Source organism: Engraulis encrasicolus, chromosome 7, assembly GCF_034702125.1.
Source record: "Engraulis encrasicolus isolate BLACKSEA-1 chromosome 7, IST_EnEncr_1.0, whole genome shotgun sequence".
Taxonomy (NCBI): Eukaryota; Metazoa; Chordata; class Actinopteri; order Clupeiformes; family Engraulidae; genus Engraulis; species Engraulis encrasicolus.
The window spans coordinates 10,465,426-10,489,089 of NC_085863.1; the positions used below are offsets into that span (position 1 = coordinate 10,465,426).

General features: G+C 45.3%; 5 protein-coding genes across 14 annotated transcripts in view; all 5 read left to right on the plus strand.

Moving 5' to 3' along the window:
- The window catches only part of LOC134452453 (protocadherin beta-16-like), a 239,861-nt gene that overhangs the window by 205,647 nt on the left and 10,550 nt on the right, over window positions 1–23,664 (plus strand). The gene's annotated exons all lie outside the window — the stretch shown is intronic.
- LOC134453268 (protocadherin gamma-C5-like) lies at window positions 258–2,741 on the plus strand. The gene has a single exon (XM_063204142.1). It carries the CDS (start codon window positions 258–260, stop codon window positions 2,739–2,741), a length of 2,484 nt encoding a protein of 827 aa, XP_063060212.1.
- On the plus strand, window positions 3,838–6,295 carry LOC134452455 (protocadherin gamma-C5-like). The gene has a single exon (XM_063202858.1). The coding sequence runs from the start codon at window positions 3,839–3,841 to the stop codon at window positions 6,293–6,295; it is 2,457 nt and encodes an 818-aa protein (XP_063058928.1). The 5' UTR covers window position 3,838.
- On the plus strand, window positions 7,159–9,612 carry LOC134452456 (protocadherin gamma-C5-like). Its single transcript, XM_063202859.1, has one exon. It carries the CDS (start codon window positions 7,159–7,161, stop codon window positions 9,610–9,612), a length of 2,454 nt encoding a protein of 817 aa, XP_063058929.1.
- On the plus strand, window positions 15,405–17,855 carry LOC134453269 (protocadherin gamma-C5-like). The gene has a single exon (XM_063204143.1). The coding sequence runs from the start codon at window positions 15,405–15,407 to the stop codon at window positions 17,853–17,855; it is 2,451 nt and encodes an 816-aa protein (XP_063060213.1).

The following is a 23,664-nucleotide window of genomic DNA, read 5'->3' on the forward strand; positions in this document are numbered from 1 at the left end:
CAAATCTTGGCCGAGCGTTCAGCCAATAGCGTGAAGGACTGTATAGAGAGATCTACTCCCTCCCCTCGCCTTGCTTTGCTTTGTACCCAATCCTCTCCGTTGTTGGAGCTACATTCAGTGACAATGACTGCTCGGTAGTACGAAGGATGGCCATGAGCTCAAATCGATGGGTTTTCCGAATGCTATCGAGATTCGCTGTGCGATGATTTTGGATTATAAAATGGACTATCGGAAAGCAAGACCGTAAAATCGGAGAAATGTTACATTGCTGGTGTTTCAGGGCTTGGCTATGGCGGCCGATGTGGATACTGGCGGGGGTTCTTTTGTGGAGTACCGTCAAAGCGCAGATCAGCTATACTATTCCAGAGGAGTTAAAAGAAGGATCTGTTGTTGGCAACATTGCCAAGGACCTGGGTTTGGACGTCCGGGATCTTGCTAATCGTAACCTAAGGATAGCGTCGGAGTCGGGTAACACTTATTTCATTGTGGATTTGGCGAAGGGCGAGCTGCTTGTCAATAGCAGGATAGACAGAGAGTCTCTTTGTGGACAAAATGCGGAGTGTCGTTTGCCATTGCAGATCGTCATAGAAAATCCTCTGCAGCTACATCGTGTTGAAATAAATATTCAAGACATTAACGATAATGCTCCAGAATTCCTTACCAAGGAAAGCATAATGAAAATCAGTGAATCTATTACACTCGGTAGGCGGTTCTCCTTAGAGCGCGCAGTGGACCCTGATGTCGGTACTAATTCCCTGCAGTCATATTCTCTGACAGAAAACGACTGTTTTAGGCTAAACGTCAAAACATCTAAGGACGGCAGGAAAGTACCGGAATTAATTGTAGACAAGGCTTTGGACAGAGAAAAGAAAGCTATTCACAATCTTGTGCTGACTGCAATAGACGGGGGTAGTCCACCGAAAACTGGAACCACCCAGATCCAAGTTGTTGTTGAGGATGTGAATGACAATGAGCCCAAATTTCAACTGAACTCGTACAAAGCATCTGTGCCAGAAAGCGCAGCATCTGGCTTCAGTGTCTTGACCATAAAAGCCACCGATTTAGACGACGGAGTGAATGGAGAGATAGAGTATTATTTTGATGCTCATACCTCGGATGACGTGAAAAGCGTATTTGAAATTAATGCTGAGACAGGAAAAATTACAGTGATTGGCAAGTTGGACTATGAGGGAAGGAAATCCTACACGTTTGATATTAGTGCAAAAGACAAGGGAAGCCCTCAACTCCAGGGTGACTCGTCAGTACAAGTAGACATTCTGGACGAGAATGATAACGCACCAGAGATCTTACTGACATCCTTACCCAGTCCGGTGAATGAAAACGCTCCAATTGGAACGGTAGTGGCTCTTATTAATGTGAAAGATTTAGATTCTAGTGCAAATGGAAAGGTTAGTCTGAGTTTACCAGAAAAATCCCCATTCAAATTGAATTCTTCTTTTGATAACCACTATTCTTTAATCACGAATTCACTATTGGACAGAGAAAAGAATCCAGAGTTGAGTGTAGAATTGTTAGCCTCTGACTCTGGGTCACCACAGCTCAAAACAAGGAAAACTATCAAAGTAAAAGTACTTGACATAAATGATAACCCACCACTGTTTACCCAGGCTTCCTATGACGTTTATATCAGAGAAAACAACCCAGCTGGAGCATCATTGTTCTCTGTGCTTGCATTTGACAAAGACCAAGATAAAAATGCAATGCTCACGTACACCATCAAAGATTCAAAATTTCAGGATATTCCGGTGACGTCATATTTCTATATCAATAGCGAAAACGGCACAATTTTCAGCATGAATTCTTTTGATTTCGAGAAAATCAAACTATTCAAAGTTGTAGTTCAAGCCAGCGACCATGGCTCGCCGTCTCTTAGTAGCAACACTACTGTTAATGTTTTTATTCTGGATCAGAACGACAATGTCCCCGTTGTCATTTACCCCTCCGCGAGCATGGGCTCTGTGTCTCACCAGAGGATGCCCCGCTCTGCTAAAATGGGGCACCTCGTTACCAAGGTAACAGCTGTGGACGCAGACTCGGGCCACAACGCCTGGATTTCCTATAGACTGGCGGAAGCTACAGACTCGTCTCTGTTCGCTGTCAATCTTTACACTGGAGAGGTGAGGACTAAACGCTCTGTTTCAGAGCAGGATGACGCCTCTCAGAGACTGCTCATAGAGATCAAGGACAATGGAGAGCCAGTGCAGTCCACCACAGTCACAGTGGACATACTCATAGAGGACGGACTGCACGAACCCGTCTCTGATTTCAGACACAAAGCCTCAGAAAAAGACAAGAAAAACAGTAAAATTACATTTTATTTGATCTTATCGTTAGCTTCGGTGTCAGTGTTGTCTTTGTTAACGTTTTTCATCTTACTTATTAAATGTGCAAGAAACAGCAGAGGCAATGCAAGCTGTTTTAGAAGAGACTCTGATGGCTATAAGAATCCCAACAGAAACCTACAGATCCAGCTCAACACTGACGGGCCTATTAAGTATGTGGAGGTTCTGGGGGGAGACATGATGTCTCAGAGTCAGTCGTTTGGCTCCTATCTGTCTCCAATGTCGGAGTTCAGTGACTTAACAATGGTCAAGCCCAGCAGTACGCTTGACTTTAAGGATACATTACGCGGACTTGATGCGTCATTGCCAGACAGCGCGTGGACCTTCGAGTGTCAACAGGTAAGCCAGTATTGTCTGGTACACCGATACACTGTTTAAATGAATTGGTAGCTGTTTACCGTTTTGATGTTCTGAGAGATATCTCTGTCAAGGTCGATGTTACTTTGTAGCATCATTCGTAGGCTGCCCATGGGCATGCAAGCTGCAAGTGATTTCAGCACTAGAGTTGCGAACAGCGACACCACATCTGCAGTGTTTGCAGAGGCCGTTTCAACATATCTGGCAGCATTCTCTCTCTCTCTCTCTCTCTCTCTCTCTCTCTCTCTCTCTCTCTCTCTCTCTCTCTCTCTCTCTCTCTCTCTCTCTCTCTCTCACACACACACACACACACACACACACACACAGGACGGGGTGGGGGTGGAGCGTGTATCTTTGCTCGCTACTGTACACACACTTCAAGTATACACTATACAGAGATGGGTCGACATTACATGGAATTCTCAAAGTGTAATATATCCAATGAATGTTAACGTTATGCAGTTTTCGTTGGCCAGTTACCACAGAATAGGCATAACAACACAATTTGCTCTTCTTTTCACCCTTTTTCTGGTTCTCTAATGGATAAATATGTGCTACATACAGTGTGTAGTTCTCCTGGTAAACACACACACACACACACACACACACACACACACACACACACACACACACACACACACACACACACACACACACACACACACAATTATCAGCCCAGTATGACACAATAACAGCATGCCATAATGGCAATATTTTTTAACTTGCGTGCGTAAAAATGCGTAAAAATCAAAATTGGCGATATTCCCACAAGCCGTTGCGCACGTGCCCCGTGCAAAACGGCAAGGAGTTGACAGGTTTGCTGCTGCACCTTTAAGGGATAGCTTAATGCTGATTGGACCACACTACAGTGTGAGGTGAGCCAATGGTATGAGTGACTGTACAGAGAGATCTACTCCCTCCCCTTTCAGCTTTGTGAGCTGCACAATACACAGAGCTGTGGTAGGAAAGGATGCGTACACACCGACAGGAAAAGCCGGTTGCCCGTATAAAGAAAAAAATCAGTTCCGATGTGGATGTGAATTGATGTTGTTGGTTGTCTGATGTGAAGATGAGGCATTGTCAGGACGTCGAATGATTTCCTCGGAGTCGGTGAGATGATGCCGTCTTTGCGCTTTTGCGGGAGGAGTTGGCGCAAGCTGTGGATTCTATCTTTTGTGCTCTTGTGGGAAAATATCGAAGCCCAAATACGCTACAGCATCCCGGAGGAGTTAAAAGAGGGATCGGTTGTAGGGAATATCGCAAAGGATCTTGGTCTGGATGTATCAGAGATAACAAGCCGCAAATTACGGATAGCCTCTGAATCTGGTGAGCAATATTTCACCGTGGATTTGGCTAAGGGTGAGTTGGTGGTGAATGAGAAAATAGACAGAGAGAAGCTATGTGGACAAACCACTGCGTGTGTGTTGCCATTACGAGTTGTTGTCGAGAACCCGTTACAGTTACACGGAATAGAGATAGACATTCAAGACATTAATGACAATGCCCCGGAGTTCCACGCGAAAGAGAGTGTACTGAAAATCTACGAGTCTGTATCACCAGGTAAAAGATTTCTGCTTGAAAAAGCCACTGACCCCGACGTCGGCACTAATAGTTTAAAATCATATAAATTAAGCAACAATGAATACTTCCGGTTAAATGTGAAGGAATTAAAAGGTGGCGTAAAAATCCCTGAACTGATAGTGGAAAAGCCTTTAGACAGAGAAACTAAGTCAATACACCGCCTTGTTCTAACTGCTTTGGATGGTGGTACACCAGCAAAATCAGGCACAACGCTTGTGCTGGTAACAGTACAAGATAACAATGACAATGAGCCAAGATTTGAGCTGCCAGTATACAAGGCTTCTGTGCAGGAAAATGCAAAACCTGGGCATGTTGTCATCAGAGTGACAGCAGCTGACTTGGATGAGGGTCTAAATGGTGAAATAGGGTATTCATTCCATGAACACACTCCGGATAGCATTACCAAGACATTTTCAATAGATCCAGAAACTGGTGAAATCTCGGTAATAGCAGCTTTAGACTATGAGGAGAGTAAATCTTACACTTTCGATCTCATTGCGAAAGACAAAGGAATGCCGGAACTGGAGGGTAATGCAGCTGTCCATATAGATGTCTTAGATGAAAATGATAACGCTCCAGATATAATGTTAACTTCATTACCAAGCCCAGTCGAAGAGAACGCACCGATAGGCACGGTCGTGGCTCTACTCAATGTGAAAGATTTGGACTCTGGTGACAATGGCAAAGTGGAACTGGTGGTGTCACCTGGTTCTCCGTTCACATTAAAACCTTCTTTAGATAAACACTATTCTTTAGTGACTGCTGCCCTGTTAGACCGCGAGGATACTCCTGAGTACAGTGTCGAAATCACTGCATCAGATTCAGGAAGTCCTGCTATGAAAACTAGTAAAATTATAAAAGTAGAAATTCTTGACGTGAATGATAACCCGCCAGTTTTCTCACAGTCTGCATATAACGTGTTTCTGAGGGAGAATAACCCGGCTGGGTCATCTGTGTTCTCCATAACTGCCACAGACAAAGACCAAGACAAGAATGCAAAGCTAATCTATTCCATTGCAGACACGAAATTCCAGGATATCCCTGCCTCGTCTTACTTTTATATCAATGCAGAAAACGGGACCATATATAGCATGAATTCATTTGATTATGAAAAGCTAAAATTATTCCAAATCACAATAAAAGCTACAGATCAGGGTTCTCCACCGTTGAGCAGCAATGCCACAGTCCACGTGTTTATTTCAGACCAGAACGATAATGTCCCCGTTGTCATTTACCCCTCCGCGAGCATGGGCTCTGTGTCTCACCAGAGGATGCCCCGCTCTGCTAAAATGGGGCACCTCGTTACCAAGGTAACAGCTGTGGACGCAGACTCGGGCCACAACGCCTGGATTTCCTATAGACTGGCGGAAGCTACAGACTCGTCTCTGTTCGCTGTCAATCTTTACACTGGAGAGGTGAGGACTAAACGCTCTGTTTCAGAGCAGGATGACGCCTCTCAGAGACTGCTCATAGAGATCAAGGACAATGGAGAGCCAGTGCAGTCCACCACAGTCACAGTGGACATACTCATAGAGGACGGACTGCACGAACCCGTCTCTGATTTCAGACACAAAGCCTCAGAAAAAGACAAGAAAAACAGTAAAATCACATTCTATTTGATCTTATCTTTAGCTTCGGTGTCAGTATTGTCTTTATTAACGTTTTTCATCTTACTTATTAAATGTGCAAGAAACAGCAGAGGCAATGCAAGCTGTTTTAGAAGAGATTCTGATGGCTATAAGAATCCCAACAGAAACCTACAGATCCAGCTCAACACTGACGGGCCTATTAAGTATGTGGAGGTTCTGGGGGGAGACATGATGTCTCAGAGTCAGTCGTTTGGCTCCTATCTGTCTCCAATGTCGGAGTTCAGTGACTTAACAATGGTCAAGCCCAGCAGTACGCTTGACTTTAAGGATACATTACGCGGACTTGATGCATCATTGCCAGACAGCGCATGGACCTTCGAGTGCCAGCAGGTAATGTATGAGTAGGCTACTTAGAATGCACCACAGAGCCTTGCTTAAAACTACTCTAATTTAGCTAGTTATCTGCTATTCCCTTACTCCAAACTGAACATCGTCATTGGACAGTTATCTCTCTCTCTCTCTCTCTCTCTCTCTCTCTCTCTCTCTCTCTCTCTCTCTCTCTCTCTCTCTCTCTCTCTCTCTCTCTCTCTCTCTCTCTCTCACACACACACACACACACACACACACACACACACACACACACACACACACACACACACACACACACACTGGACGGGGTGGGGGTGGAGCGTGTAGTTTTGCTTCCGCTGTCAGTTTCAGCACCAATGTTGTGGACAGTGACACACACGGCGCAAAACTCAATGGCTGAATGTCAGTGAATACATTATTTCTTTGTACCACAGAATATGCTCAGAGCACTGAATCAGAAAGATTGTTAACTATTATCTGTGTATATTTGTTCATATGTCACTCTTATGGCTTATAGTTCTTAAAGTTTGATCATTTTATCCAATTTCCCCCGATAGCGAAATATTTTCATGTACCCATACTGGTCATAACAGCACGCTAGAAAAATGAAGCTGTGTCTTTAAAGGCTGCAGTGTTATTCATTGGACAACAGACGTATGAGAGCTAAGCCAATGGCGTGTGAGAGTGTACGGAGAGATCTATTCCCTCCCCCCTGTGCATCTTTACTGACGGCACAACGCTTAGATGTGAGGTCTGGGAGATGGCGTTCACACCGAAAGGCGAATGCTGTGTTATTGAAAACGGTCTTTTTTCGTAGAAATATGCCATGTATGGGGATAATTAGCTCATCTGATACAAGATGAAGATGTGTTTTGTGGAGAAGTGTTAACGTCAGAGAGATGGTGCGTTCTTTGCATGTTCGTGGTTGGAGTTGGCGGACGCTATGGATTTTACCTTTTCTATTCTTGTGGAATTACGTGGATGGACAAACCCGTTACACCATTCCAGAGGAGTTAAAGGAAGGATCTGTTGTGGGAAATATTGCGAAGGATTTGGGTCTTGACGTGGCTGACATTATCAATCGCAACTTACGAATCACGTCTGAATCTGGTAACCAGTATTTCACTGTGGACCTAACAAAGGGCGAGCTTGTGGTGAATGAGAGAATAGACAGAGAGAAGCTGTGCGAGCAAAGTGATAGCTGTGTTCTTCCTTTGCAAGTCGTGGTCGAAAATCCATTACAGTTGCATGGTATAGAAATAGACATTGAAGATATTAATGATAATGCACCCGAGTTTCACACGAAAGAAAGTGCACTAAAAATCTACGAGTCTGTCACGCCAGGAAAAAGATTTCTTCTCGAAAAAGCAAGTGACCCTGACGTGGGTAGCAATAGCTTGCATTCATATACTTTGAGCAAAAATGAGTTTTTTCGGCTAAATGTAAAATCACTGAAAGATGGAGTAAAAATTCCCGAGCTCATTGTGGAAAAGGCTTTAGACAGAGAAACCAAATCATCACACCGACTTGTCCTTACTGCGTTGGATGGTGGTACACCACCAAAAACAGGCACAACAGTACTGTTGGTGACAGTACAGGACAATAATGACAATGAGCCCAAATTTGAATCGCCATTATACAAGACGACTGTTAATGAAAACGCAAAGATTGGCCACGTTGTCATTAGATTAAAGGCCACGGACCTCGACGAAGGTTCAAATGGTGAAATAGAGTATTCGTTCCATACGCACACATCTGATTCTATTAAGCATGTATTCGGAATAAATTCAGATACGGGTGAAATATCTGTGATAGCAGCTCTAGATTACGAGGGATCCAAGACATACGCGTTCGATGTTATTGCAAAAGACAAAGGAACTCCAGAACTAGAGGGAAATTCGGCTGTGCAAATTGATGTTCTTGATGAGAATGACAACGCACCAGAGATCATTTTAAAATCATTGCCTAGTCCTGTCAAAGAAAACGCACCGAAAGGCACCGTTGTGGCATTAATAAATGTTAAAGACTTAGATTCTGGGGACAATGGTAAAGTGGAGCTGAGCGTATCTCCCGGTTTGCCCTTTGCTTTAAAACCGTCACTGGATAAACACTACTCCTTAGTAACTGATGCGTTATTGGATCGTGAGGTAATCCCAGAGTACAATGTCGAAATCATTGCATCCGACTTTGGAACTCCGTCCTTGAAAACAAGCAAACACGTTAAAGTAGGAGTTTTGGATGTCAACGATAACGCACCGGTTTTCTCCCAACCCTCATACAGCGTTTTTCTGAAGGAGAATAACCCCGCAGGGTCGTCTTTGTTCTCTATAACCGCTTCAGACAAAGACCAAGATAAAAACGCTAAATTGACATATTCTATTGCTGACTCCAAATTTCAGGATATTCCAGCCTCGTCCTACTTTTATATCAACGCAGAAAACGGAACAATCTATAGCATGAATTCATTTGACTACGAGAAGTTAAAATTATTCAAAATCACTATTCAGGCCACAGATCAGGGTACTCCATCTCTTAGCAGCAACGCCACCGTTCATGTGTTCATTCTCGATCAGAACGACAACGTTCCAGTTGTCATCTACCCCTCTGCCACTGGCTCTGTGTCCCACCAAAGGATGCCCCGCTCTGCCAAAGCGGGCCACCTCGTTACCAAGGTAACAGCTGTGGACGCAGACTCAGGCCACAATGCATGGGTTTCTTACAGTTTGGCAGAAGCTACAGACTCGTCTCTGTTCGCTGTCAATCTTTACACTGGAGAGGTGAGGACTAAACGCTCTGTTTCAGAGCAGGATGACGCCTCTCAGAGACTGCTCATAGAGATCAAGGACAATGGAGAGCCAGTGCAGTCCACCACAGTCACAGTGGACATACTCATAGAGGACGGACTGCACGAACCCGTCTCTGATATCAGACATAAGGCCTCAGAAAAAGACAAGAAAAACAGTAAAATAACATTTTATTTGATCCTGTCATTAGCCTCAGTGTCTGTTCTGTCTCTACTGACATTTTTCATACTATTGATTCGGTGTGCTAGAAGTAGTCGGGACAACACTAGCTGCTGTTTAAGACGAGACTCTGATGGCTATAAGAATCCCAACAGAAACCTACAGATCCAGCTCAACACTGACGGGCCTATTAAGTATGTGGAGGTTCTGGGGGGAGACATGATGTCTCAGAGTCAGTCGTTTGGCTCCTATCTGTCTCCAATGTCGGAGTTCAGTGACTTAACAATGGTCAAGCCCAGCAGTACGCTTGACTTTAAGGATACATTACGCGGACTTGATGCGTCATTGCCTGACAGCGCATGGACATTTGAGTGCCAGCAGGTGAGATGAACAATACTGTAAAGTAAATTAATGTCGTTAACTGTGTGTTAAGGTTTGTTTTCCCTACAAATGACAACCTTGTGATTCAATTTAATAGCATGGGGCCTCATTACAAAAACATCCTTGCACCCTATCTAGGAAGACATTTAGGGGTTTTGTTAATACAGAAGGTTTTTTTCTGTAATGTGGCCTCTGATATGTAATACAACATTTCCTCGCTGACTAAACATATCCACACCCAAAGACCTTGCAGTGATATAAGTACTCAGACAATGTCACGCTTAAATACACTCACTTTATTAAAGCCATGTGTTGGCTCTGCATACACCACAGACTCACCACAAACCTCTCATCATCCTCATCATAATGCACTCTGCCTTTTAAGGTTCACCTGCAAGACAGTACGACAAAGACTTGCACATACAGTATGTGGTGTAGTGGTTTTCAGCATTTAAGGCGTAATGGATCCATATTTACAGCACCATCTGTTTCATTGTGTGAAATGTGAATTGCAGAAGGATAGCATTGTGTGTGCCCAGTGCCGTGCGCAGACATTTTGGGTGGCAGGTGCTCAAGGTGGGGTTGGGGGTGGGGGCACGTGGAACTTCCACCTGCCTTATTAGCAGGATATAGTGGAGGCTATATAGTATTGTTATATTGGGGAATTGTCCAATTATTTTGATCAGCAAGCATTTGTGCCGTCAACATGTCAACATGGACCACAATGCATTGTGAAAAAAAAAATCCTTCTTTTGTCCAATAGGCAAAGGGGCAGGTGCTTTAGCACCACCATGGCCCTATCTGTGCACATGGCCTATGTGTGTATCCTTGTAAAGGTCGGTCTGCTCTCATTGGCTGTGTGTAAGCCAACTACATTAATTAGCTGTGACATAACTACATTGTGGTACTGTCACAAGCAACAGCCAATGGCAATATCACTCATGCAAAAGGTAAAAGTGATCAGCAAAATATCTGGCTGCATGTGTGTGCATGTGTGGCTGCAACTCTATGTTTGTGTGAGTGAGTGTGTGATGGCCTGTGTTTTAGTGTGTGTGAATACATCATCAATTTCTGGCATCAGTGAAAATCATATCACAGGGGGCTGCTGACATGTTTGGCTGGGCCCAGGACAAAGACATTTGAAACGACCCCAAACACAGTACAAACAATGTAAGGACCCACTTCTGGTCCCCCTCTCTCCACACACACACACACACACACACACACACACACACACACACACACACACACACACACACACACACACACACACCAGGGCTTGATGGTAACTTTTTTGCTGCTGGTCATTGTGGCTAGTAGTTGTCTTGAGTCACCAGCCATTCAGCTATTCTAGTAGCCATACATTGGATATGTTTCTTTTTTTTAAATCATGAAATAGTACATCGAACCTCAGATGATGAGGTGTTAAAGCAAGGAAATTAGTTCACAGCTTTCTACATGGAAATAAATCATACAAATAGAAACTGAGTAACTGAGCTTTCTCTTGCGCTTCTACAAATAATTAATACAGAAGGGGCAACGTGCAGTAGCCTATACTGCAGGCTATTCCGATATGTCATACCATAGAATAAGCTACCTGCCAAATTGGCTAGTGACACTGAAATTGTAACCAGCCACAGCCAAGTTTTACCAGCATTTGGCCGGTTGGCAGGTGCCAGTGTCAAGCCCTGACACACACACACACACACACACACACACACACACACACACACACACACTTTCCCTGCACAGAGTGATCACCAAGGTATTGACTGTGTTTTTTCAAGACCAGCAGGTTGCTCTTTTGTGACTTACTACACCACTTGAGATAGGTTTAATAATCAGATATTAATTGACCCAGACATTGTGCTGCATTGTTTACACGCTTGACTTTTATTATAGGACAAAGTGAGCTGATGGAACATTCTCATGAGTGTGTCTTCGTTCAGTAGCCTCATCGCTTTGAGTATTATTTTGTTTTCATAGTTGCATATGGTTTCCCACTCTGAGATCCAGAATTCATGTCAGTCTGTATGCTTAATGATTTACGAGGAGAAATATGGCAGCTTCACCTATGTCTCTCCACATACAGAGAGTGGCACAGAAGTCCTTGGATGATGCCAGTGTGCTTTCTCTTTAAGAGGTTGCTTGCCTCCTATTGGTGTGGGACTGCAATGAGCCTCGACCAATAGCTGATGAGACTGTACAAAGAGATCTACTCCCTCCCCCACCGGTGATGTAAACCTCTCACTGGTTAGTGTTGTTGGAGAGGGGCTTGTGCGCACACGGATAGAACATGTCGCTGGTTTTTGGAAAATGTCTTGGCCGATTTTATCTAATGTGCCTTCTTGAGCAGGATATAAACTCGACTGATGTTTAATTTATTTTGGACATACATGAGGAGAGCCATTATATTTTCGTGGAAATGAACTACTGCAGGAATAACCGTGTCTGGAGATTGCGGGCGACATGGATTTTTCATTTCGTTGTTTGGTGGAACGCTGTCAACGCGCAGATCCGCTACACCATCCCAGAGGAACTGAAGGAGGGTTCTGTGGTGGGAAATATCGCCAAGGACCTGGGAATAGCAGTCAGTGATATTGCGCATCGGCAATTACGAATTGCCTCAGAGACCGGGAAACATCAATTTGATGTGGATTTGGCGAAGGGTGAGCTGGTTGTGAACAACAGAATAGACAGAGAGTCTTTGTGTGAAAAACACGTTAATTGTGTATTGCCCTTGCAAGTTATCATTGAAAACCCGTTAGAATTGCACCGTGTGCAGGTAGATATCCAAGACATTAATGATAACGCACCGCATTTCCTCACAAAAGAGATTGTATTACACATACCCGAGTCAATCAGCCTCCAGTCGCGTTTCTCTTTGGAGAGTGCTGAAGACCCTGACGTCGGCAGCAATAGCATACGGTCTTATTCATTAAACAAAAACGAATATTTCCTGTTGGAAGTAAAACATGAACATGATAGAAAGGTTCCGGAGTTGGTTTTGCAAAAACTATTAGACAGAGAAAACCAGTCAGTTCATAATTTAATTCTGACAGCTTTTGACGGGGGGAACCCAGTAAAATCCGGGACCTCAGTGATACGAGTCATAGTGCAAGATGTTAATGACAATAAACCGAAATTTGACCAATCCTCATATAAAGGATCTGTGCGAGAGAGTGCTAAAGTCGGTCATAGCATCTTAACTCTACGAGCATCAGACAAAGATGAAGGTGTAAGTGGAGAGATACAGTACTTATTCGGGTCACGCACCCCTGAATTGGTGAAAAAATCATTTAGTATAAATGCTGACACGGGAGATATAACTGTAATTGGCAACATTGATCACGAGGCAAGTAAATCAGTCACCTTCGATGTGAGCGCTAAAGACAAAGGCAGCCCTGCACTGGAGGGTTCTGCATCGGTGCAGATTGATATTCTGGACGAGAATGACAACGCGCCTGAGGTGATATTAACTTCAGCACCAAGGCCAGTGAGCGAGGACTCCCCTGTCGGTACTGTTGTCGCCCTGATAAACGTTAAAGACCTCGATTCTGGTGACAATGGCAAAGTGGATCTGAGAGTGTCACCCGGTTATCCATTTAAGGTAAAAGCCTCGTTTGATAACCATTACTCCTTAATAACAGACGCTCTATTAGACCGAGAGGTGAATCCGGAATACAATGTAGAAATAATAGCCAGTGACAATGGCGTCCCTGCTCTGAAAACCAGCAAATATATTCCTGTCAAAATCCTCGATGTAAATGACAACTCGCCAGTATTCTCGCAGCGTTATTATGACGTGTACGTTAAGGAAAACAACCCAGCAGGATCGTCATTGTTTTCTGTGAAAGCCCTTGATGGTGACCAAGACAAAAACGGCATGGTAGTCTACTCTCTTCTAGATTCCAAATTTCAAGACGCTCCCGTGTCATCTTATTTTTACGTAAATGCTGACAATGGTACTATCTACAGTATGAATTCATTTGACTATGAGAAAATCAAACTGTTCCAAATTATTGTTCAGGCGAGAGACCAGGGAACTCCGTCTTTGAGCAGCAATACCACGGTGCACGTTTTTATTTTAGATCAAAACGACAATGTCCCTGTTGTCATTTACCCCTCCCCGAGCATGGGCTCTGTGTCTCACCAGAGGATGCCCCGCTCTGCTAAAATGGGGCACCTCGTTACCAAGGTAACAGCTGTGGACGCAGACTCGGGCCACAACGCCTGGATTTCCTATAGACTGGCGGAAGCTACAGACTCGTCTCTGTTCGCTGTCAATCTTTACACTGGAGAGGTGAGGACTAAACGCTCTGTTTCAGAGCAGGATGACGCCTCTCAGAGACTGCTCATAGAGATCAAGGACAATGGAGAGCCAGTGCAGTCCACCACAGTCACAGTGGACATACTCATAGAGGACGGACTGCACGAACCAGTCTCTGATTTCAGACACAAAGCCTCAGAAAAAGACAAGAAAAACAGTAGAGTCACTTTCTATTTGATAATTTCTCTAGCTTTAGTTTCTATGTTGTCCCTGTTGACTTTCTTTATTTTACTAATTAAATGCGCTAGAAGTAGCAGAGGGGGCGAAAGTTGTTGCATTAGAAGAGACTCTGATGGGTATAAGAATCCCAACAGAAACCTACAGATCCAGCTCAACACTGACGGGCCTATTAAGTATGTGGAGGTTCTGGGGGGAGACATGATGTCTCAGAGTCAGTCGTTTGGCTCCTATCTGTCTCCAATGTCGGAGTTCAGTGACTTAACAATGGTCAAGCCCAGCAGTACGCTTGACTTTAAGGATACATTACGTGGACTTGATGCGTCATTGCCAGACAGCGCGTGGACGTTCGAGTGCCAGCAGGTGAGACTGGAACCGAATGTGTGTGCGTGCATTTGTGCGTCATAATTACAAAATGTTTAATTAATTGTGCGCAGCACCAATTTAAAGCCACCATTCTACCTTGATTATGAGGTCACGGTGGGGAGACGATATGGAACATAGTAGACCTCAGGGGGAGTCCCCACCGTGACATCATAATCAAATTATAATAGAATGGTGGATAACCTGCAACCCCACCTTTTAAATACTAGTTTGTGAGATCACAATGCATATATTCAGCGCGAATGTGTTCAGACAAGCCTCGGCTTTTGTTCAGGCAGTCGACCGTCCTTTCAATTCATTTCAGCTCCTTTCAGCACCACGGACAGCGATGTGTCCATGTGTCTGTTTCTAAGCGCTACTGTGCCCATTGGTGGGTTTTTTCAACGGTGATGTTTTGTGTGACTGTGGGTATTAATCATGTTGTGAGTACGACTCCTAAAAAAGCAAGAAAAGCATTTAAAAGGCAAATTTCTCCTTGTGCGCTTTAGGCACTTTTACGGGTTTTGTGCACAAAACTACATAGTTGATTTATGGTGTAATATTCACAACAGAGCAAGCTAAATGATTCTAGAAGAGAGTTGAAAGGTACTGTAGTGTATTGCCACTGTTTCTTTAAGAGACATCTTATTTCCTATTGGTTTATACAGTGGCTCCAAATGAACCAATGGCGTGCTAGACTGTACAAAGAGATCTACTCCCTCCCCCACCTCCAGCCGTGTATTCCTAAGCAATGATTAGAATGTGGAGAGAAAGAGAGTCGCTCCTCTTTCAGGGAATCAAAATGGATATCGGTGTGTTTTTACGCTGCCAATACAGTATTTGTCTTCCACGTTTTCAGTCGTGAAACAGTGGGATGGAATATTTTATCATATTTTTACTGGGAATAATGTGTTGATGGAATACATCGAGGATGGCACGCCTTTCTTTCAGTACTGGAATACGGCTGGAGCTGTTCTGGCTCTATTTATTTCTCCTGTGGACGACTGCAACAGCCCAGACTCGCTACACAATACCGGAGGAGCTGAGCGTGGGATCTGTTGTTGGGCGGATTGCAAAGGACCTTGGTTTGGACCTAAGTGAAATTTCTGAGCGTAAACTGCGAGTAGCTTCAGAGGATGGGCATTTCTCCGTGGATTTAGGAAAGGGGGATTTGGTGGTAAGCGATAGAATCGACAGAGAGGAACTGTGTAGTCACAGCAATAGCTGTATGATACCATTAGAGGTTATAATTGAGAACCCTCTTCAGCTTTACAGGGTTGAAGTCGAAATTCAGGATATTAATGACAATTCTCCCAGTTTTCAGTCAAAGGAGCACGCATTGAAAATAGCGGAATCAACTGCTCCCGGCGTGCGCTTTTCATTGGAGAGTGCACAGGATCCTGATGTGGGAACTAATTCATTAAAATCATACACGTTGAGCAAAAACGACCATTTTAAATTAAATGTTAAAGACCTAGGAGATGGAAGAAAAGTCCCTGAGCTAGTCCTAGATAAATTATTAGACCGTGAAAAGCAAGCAGTCCATCATTTATTACTCACTGCCTTAGATGGAGGCAATCCTGCCAATTCTGGAACATCACAAATCGTAATAACAGTCCTCGACAACAATGATAACAACCCAGTCTTTGATAGCGCATTGTACAAGGCTACTGTTAGAGAAAACAGTTCATTAGGCACGTCCGTTCTGAAAGTAGAAGCAACCGATTTAGACGAAGGTTCTAACAGTGAAATTACATATTCGTTTGGTGAACACACCTCTGACTCCGTGCGTTCTGTATTTCAAATAGAATCCCAAACTGGTCAAATATCACTAAATGGGGTGATTGACTATGAGACCACCCCAACCTTTAGAATAACTGTCACTGCCAGAGACAAAGGAATTCCAGAAATGGAGGGTGAAACCACCGTTCAGATAGACGTGGCTGACGTGAATGACAACCCCCCGGAGATTGTCCTCACCTCACAGCCGAGCCCGGTAAGGGAAGACGTGCCAAACGGGACTGTTGTGGCACTGATTAGAGTGCGGGACCCGGACACAGGCGACAACGGAAAAGTCAGGGTGAATATTCAGCCCAAATTGCCCTTTACACTGAAGCCATCGTTTTCCAATAATTACGCATTGGTGACTAGTGGGCCTTTGGACCGAGAGAAATATGCTGAATACAATATAGAGATATCTGCCTCGGACTTGGGTTCACCTCCCCTCTCTAGCCATCGAGTTATACCAGTGAGAATACTGGATGTGAATGATAATGCACCCAAGTTTTCTCAGCCCGAGTATAACGTTTATGTATTTGAGAACAACACACCCGGCTCCATCATTTATTCTGTTTCTGCGTCTGACGCAGACATTGGGGAGAACGCAAAGATAACCTACTCTGTATTAGAATCCAAAGTTCAGGATGTCCCGGTCGCATCCTATGTCTACATGAATTCGGATAATGGTAGTATATTTAGCATGAACGCGTTTGATTACGAGAAAACAAAGGTGTTCCAGATCTTAGTACAGGCTAAAGACCAGGGTTCCCCACCTCTTACCAGTAACGCCACAGTCCATGTCTTTATTCGGGACCAGAACGACAATGTCCCCTTTGTCATCTACCCCTCTGCGAGCATGGGCTCTGTGTCTCACCAGAGGATGCCCCGCTCTGCTAAAATGGGGCACCTCGTTACCAAGGTAACAGCTGTGGACGCAGACTCGGGCCACAACGCCTGGATTTCCTATAGACTGGCGGAAGCTACAGACTCGTCTCTGTTCGCTGTCAATCTTTACACTGGAGAGGTGAGGACTAAACGCTCTGTTTCAGAGCAGGATGACGCCTCTCAGAGACTGCTCATAGAGATCAAGGACAATGGAGAGCCAGTGCAGTCCACCACAGTCACAGTGGACATACTCATAGAGGACGGACTGCACGAACCCGTCTCTGATTTCAGACAGAAAGCCTCAGAAAAAGACAAGAAAAACAGTAAAATTACATTTTACTTGATTCTATCTCTAGCATCAGTGTCAGTTTTGTCACTGCTGACATTTTTTATTCTTGTAATCAAATGCGCAAGAGACAGTCGTGGCAACACTGGTTGCTGCATCAGAAGAGATTCTGATGGCTATAAGAATCCCAACAGAAACCTACAGATCCAGCTCAACACTGACGGGCCTATTAAGTATGTGGAGGTTCTGGGGGGAGACATGATGTCACAGAGTCAGTCGTTTGGCTCCTACCTGTCTCCAATGTCGGAGTTCAGTGACTTAACAATGGTCAAGCCTAGTAGCACACTGGATTTCAAGGACACGCTGCGTGGGCTGGACGCGTCATTGCCAGACAGCGCGTGGACTTTTGAGTGCCAGCAGGTGAGACAATAGGAAACTTGGTGAAATACTTCCTCCCATTCTCTCTCTGTCTCTCTCTATCTCTCTCTCTCTCTCTCTCTCTCTCTCTCTCTCCCTCTCTCTCTTTCTTTAAGCACGTGTGTGTGTTTTGTGTTTGTGCGCGCGTGTGTGCGGGAGTGTGCGCAGGGAGCAGATGTTACGGCTTCAAAAGAGCGCACAATTAGTATTCTCCTCTTTCTTCTCTATTCAAAGAAGTTCAACTCGATCCTCCAATGGGAGCGCCTGCCCATTGTTCAGTGCGGTGCCCCCAACCCCACCACTCTCTTCACCCGCAGTTGTTTAGCTTTTTCAGTCCAGGAAAACTTACACCAACTCATAGAGGCTGCAGCAAGCCAGCCATTAGTATCACAGTTGCCTTTGTTATTATGAGATGATATAAGCTAAGTGCACAGGCACACGCTGCTTTTAGCGATTATTTAATATTTAAGAATAGTCTGTAGACAATCAAGTGTCATGAAGTATAGTTTTATCGTAAAAGTGCATTATTGAGGACTTAAGAGATGGCGAGAAACCTGTGGCATAAATGGACTTCGAGCAGTCGGAGGATTCTTTTTTTCTTTCCCATTCTCTTCTTGACAGCACGAGCAGCGGATTTTTCTTACTCCGTGTTCGAGGAATTGGGCCCTGGAACGTTTGTTGGAAATGTATCAAAGGATTTGGATATGCACATTAAAACTTTCCAGCGAAGAAATCCGCGTGTTGTTGCCGAATCGAACTCCAGATTCTTTCAGGTCAATGCTGCCAACGGAGTGTTACATGTTAACCAAACAATTGACAGGGAAAGTATTTGTGGGAGCCGTTTGACGTGTTCTCTGCGCTTCAAAGTTATATTACAAGATCCAGTGGAAATGCATCGCGTGGTAGTGGATGTTATAGACGTGAATGACAACATTCCTCAGTTTCAATCTGTAAACACCACATTGGAGGTTTCCGAAGCAGCCGCTCCGGGTACAAGATTTCGGCTTGAAAGTGCTGAGGACTTGGACGTCGGCCTCAACATGGTGCGAATATACGATCTTAGCCCAAATGATAATTTCGTTCTGAATGTTCAAACTAAAAGTGATGGGAGTAAGTACCCCGTTCTTATACTAGACAAACCTCTTGACAGAGAAAAGCAAGACACTTTTACTTTGGTTCTTTCTGCGGTTGATGGTGGCACCCCAGCCAAATCGGGTACCACTCTCATTCATATGAGCGTGCTGGATGTTAATGATAATGCGCCCGTGTTTGATCATCCCGTCAAAAGAGTGAGCGTGTTGGAAAATTCCACTCCCGGCACTTTAGTCACGAAAATCAACGCATCTGATTCTGATCACGGTCTGAACGCAGAGGTTTCTTATGTCTTTGATAAGTACACTCCAGATGACGTCTTGAAACTTTTCAGCGTGGATTCCGCAACAGGTGAACTTCACGTGAAAGGCGAGCTGGATCGCGAGGAAGAACACGTCTATGACATCACCATAATAGCGAGGGACCGCGGAACACCTGCCATGGAGGGCTCATGCAACGTTAAAGTTGAAATTATGGACGTAAATGACAATACGCCGACAATAGTCATAAATTCTCTTTCCAATGTATTCAAAGAGGATGTGGAGTCGGGTACCGTGATTGCTGTAATCACAGTTAAAGACGAGGACTGGGGTAAAAATGGGGAAGTCAGCGTTCACATTCCCCCAGGCCTGCCTTTCAAGCTCAGCCCACCATTTGAGGAACACTATACCCTCATGACAGATGGCCCGCTGGACAGGGAAACAGTGGCTGAATACACCATCACTGTGACGGCCACAGACGGTGGCTTGCCACCCCGCTCCCAAAAGGAGTCCTTTGTGCTGAGCCTTTCAGATGTTAATGATAATGCCCCTCAGTTTACGCAGGCCTCCTACACGGTGGAGATAGCCGAGAATAATGCCCCCAACACCCCTCTCGTCACCGTCTCAGCGACCGACCCAGACGTGGGGGAGAACGGCAGCCTGTCTTTCTCCATCCTGGACACGGAGATCCACGGTTCTCCCGTGTCCTCTTACGTCTACATCAGCGCCCAGCAGGGCCACATCCACGTGCTGCGGCCCCTCGACCACGAGCAGATGAACGCCTTCCAGATCCAGGTGCAGGTCCGCGACTACGGCAACCCGCCACGCACCTCCAACACCACCGTGCACGTCTTCGTACTGGACCAGAACGACCACGCGCCCGCCGTCCTCTACCCGGCGCTGCCCAGCGACGGCGTCCTTCAGCTGACGTTGGCGCGCACCTCAGGCGTGGGTCACCTGGTCCAGCGGCTCATCTGCGTGGACGGGGACAGCGGGCACAACGCCTGGCTCTTCTACAGCCTCGGTGGGCAGGATGCCGACTACTTCCACGTCGGGGCCCACACCGGGGAGCTGCGCGTGGCTCGTAAGCTGACCCAGGAGGACGCCGGCGGCGCTGGCGGCCTGGTGCTCAGCTTCACCGTGACGGTGCAGGATAACGGCAAGCCGGCCATCTCCACCAGTGTACCGGTGAATGTGACCCTGGTAGAGAAGGTCACCGATGTCTTCTCTCAACGGCGTAGCAGCAGCAGCAGCAGCAGTAGCACCAGTTCGAGAAAGCATGCGTACGGGGCGGATGCCACCCTCTACCTCATTCTGTCCCTGTCCTGTGTGTCCGTCGTCTCATTCCTGACCTTTACCCTTCTGATGGCTCGCTGGTACCAACGTCGCGGCCAGCTATCCTGCCTCGGCTACTCCTTCTTCACCTCCAAGCACGCTCTGCACAAACACAGGGAGCGAGACCTCCAGCTGCAGATCAACATGGACGGTCCCCTGAGGTACATAGAGGTGGTGGGGGACTCAGGCGCGGAGGGCCACCATAAGCGCGCCATAGGGCCCTGTTACTCCACGCTGTCCAGCGTGAGCGACTTTGTGTTTGTGAAGTCGCCCATCACCAGTCAGAGCGGCGCAGTGGGCATGAGCCTCTCCAAGAAGCTCTTTGTTAATGCGGTGAGCAAGGTGAGACACGAAACATAAACCCGCTCTTTTTATTTTATTTTATTTTATTTGACCTTTATTTATCCAGGACTGTCCCATTGAGGTATGAAACCTCTTCTTCCAGGGAGTCCTGGCCAATCCCGCTCTTGATTCTAGGGTAATGTGATAAAAAAAGGTGCATGCTGTGATGTTGGGTTAGTGCATATTTTTGTAATTGAGAGCAGTAGAGCATTCTTTGCATATTTTTTAAAAAAATGCCACAGGGGCTGAAAGAAGAATATAGCTACACTGTCTGGAACCAAACAAGAGAGAGGGTGCAGAGTGTGTAAGAGTGAGTATGCATATTGTGTGCAAGATGACTTGGCAACAGTGTGTTTGTGTGTACGACAGAAACAGATGTCTCCCATCTGTGTGTGTGTGTGTGTGTGTGTGTGTGCGCATAGATACAATGTGTTTGTCCTGTCTGGGTCTGTGTGAAAGACAGGGACACAACTTCAGAGACTCCCTATTGTCCCCTTGTCTGACTATGGATGGGAGACAATGTGTGCATGTGCTGTATGTTGGAGGGGGGAGCGTACTATATTCCCCACGTCCTATGTTCCCTGGTCTTTGTATGGGACTGGGGAACTTTGGGCCTTTTCTCTAAAAAAGGGTTCTAAAATGTTTTCAAGTTTTCAAATTGTGCCCTTCCAAAAACAATCTAACCTGTCAGTAATGCAATGTTTCTGAGTTGTAAATTTGTGCCCTGACCAAAACTGTCCCTAAACTTAACCTGTCACAGGTGCAACAACAACCTGCGCTTTGCCATGTGGAAGCAGTCTACTTGGAAGCACTGAGGAACATAGAACCCTTTTTTGAAAAAAGGGTCCTAAGTTCCCCGGTTGCGGGGAACATAGGACCCGGGGCACATAGGGATGACCCCTTAGAGGGAGAGCGAGAGATGGCTAGATGTTTATTAGTGTGTTACATGTAGGTGACATTTTTGTTTTCTGGAGTGTTGTGTGAGCCCTGGGCTGGGTGTCATTGGGCTTAATGAGTTCTAGTACTGACCCCCCTGTAGTCTCTGCAGCCGGTGCAGCAGACCCAGTGACTACTCTGTTGACTCAGTAATGTCTGATGCCCTAAGCTCTCTGACTCACTCTTGGACACCGCATCTGGACCAAACTGTGGTCCTCACAGATGAACATCACTGTTTATATCACACACACACACACACACACACACGCACACACACACACACACACACACGCACACACACGCACACACACACACACAGTCACACACTTTACTGAAATACCTCAAAGAACAAAAACACTATTTTTACATGTCTAGACAGTTATGCAACATCCCGAAAACAAAACAAAAAAAACACTGCTGAATTACACAACACGGACCAGATAGAGAAATATTCTTCCATTTTGAAGCTGGGAATTCCTCTGTGAGACTTTTCTATAAATAGATCGACTTTGATTTGAACGTTCAAGAAATCAGAGTAGCGTACGTGTACTACACCTCGAGGAAAAATACTCTTCTTAAGTTGGTCTTACTGGGTCATAGCTCTCAGCGAATTTGCATCAATGAATAATATGTGGACTGGACTGCTCACGCTCACACACACACACACGCACACACACACACACACACACACACACACACACACACACACGCGCACACAGGACATGGTTTGATAGCAGGCAGGGTATAATCCTGTCTAGGGGTTTAAAGGATCAGCAAAGCAGGTCATTAGTGTCACATGTGCTTCTCTTCCTCTGCGAGGGAGCAGCAGAACTAGGTTAGCTCTATTTGTGAAATGAGAGGTTTCATCCAACATTGGATGGAGGAAAAGGTGGAGAGAAGGTTTAGCACTAGGCTGCATCAGACTTGAGAATACATGTATGCATCAGATACAGTATTGGGTGCTAGCCTACAGACTGCCACTATAGTACGCAGGACCAGTGGTGTAGTCTACGTAGAACGCGGGTATACGGAGTATACCCACTTCTAAATTTCAGGGATTTCAGTATACCCACTTAAAATTGATTGATCCATTGTTTTGAATAGCACAAATATATACAGTATACCCGCTTCAAAAAATGCTCAAATATACAGTATACCCACCATAAAAAGTAGACTACACCACTGCGCAGGACAGAAGTAGGGTATAACTATACTCTTGAATCCATCAGTACATTATTTTAACCATCTACAAGGAAAGGCAAACAAAGGTGCATCAGACTGTGAGTGGGTCTATGTACAGAGTTCTAGCCTGTAGTGGCACTATGGTATTGAGGATAGAAACGCTACATAATTGAATTCTTGAATCCATCAACACATGACTTTGACCATCTCCTAGTAAACAGTAAATCCACCCTGTTGTCCTACACCTGATCAGATACCATGTCTGATCTCAATCAATCCTGGACATGGACTGACGGATTCGGAAGAGAAAATGTTGTTGTTGGTTTTTTTCATTAATGTTTTATCCAAGTTTGTGTCCATTTCTATCTGTGTGAATGAAGTCAGCCATAGCGGCAACTGGATTGGTTCCTTCAATTATTCACAATCTCATCGCCTTCTGTGGCCTGTTCTCTGAGGCATTTGGCCTTGCCTTTGCTTTCTGTCACACACACACACACACACACACACACACACACACACACACACACACACACACACACACACACACACACACGCACAGGCATCACACTCTCCGCCTGGTCTCACACTCACTCCCCCTCACTCAATTCCCTCTCTCTCTCTCTCTCTCTCTCTCTCTCTCTCTCTCTCTCTCTCTCTCTCTCCAGTTCAATTGCTGT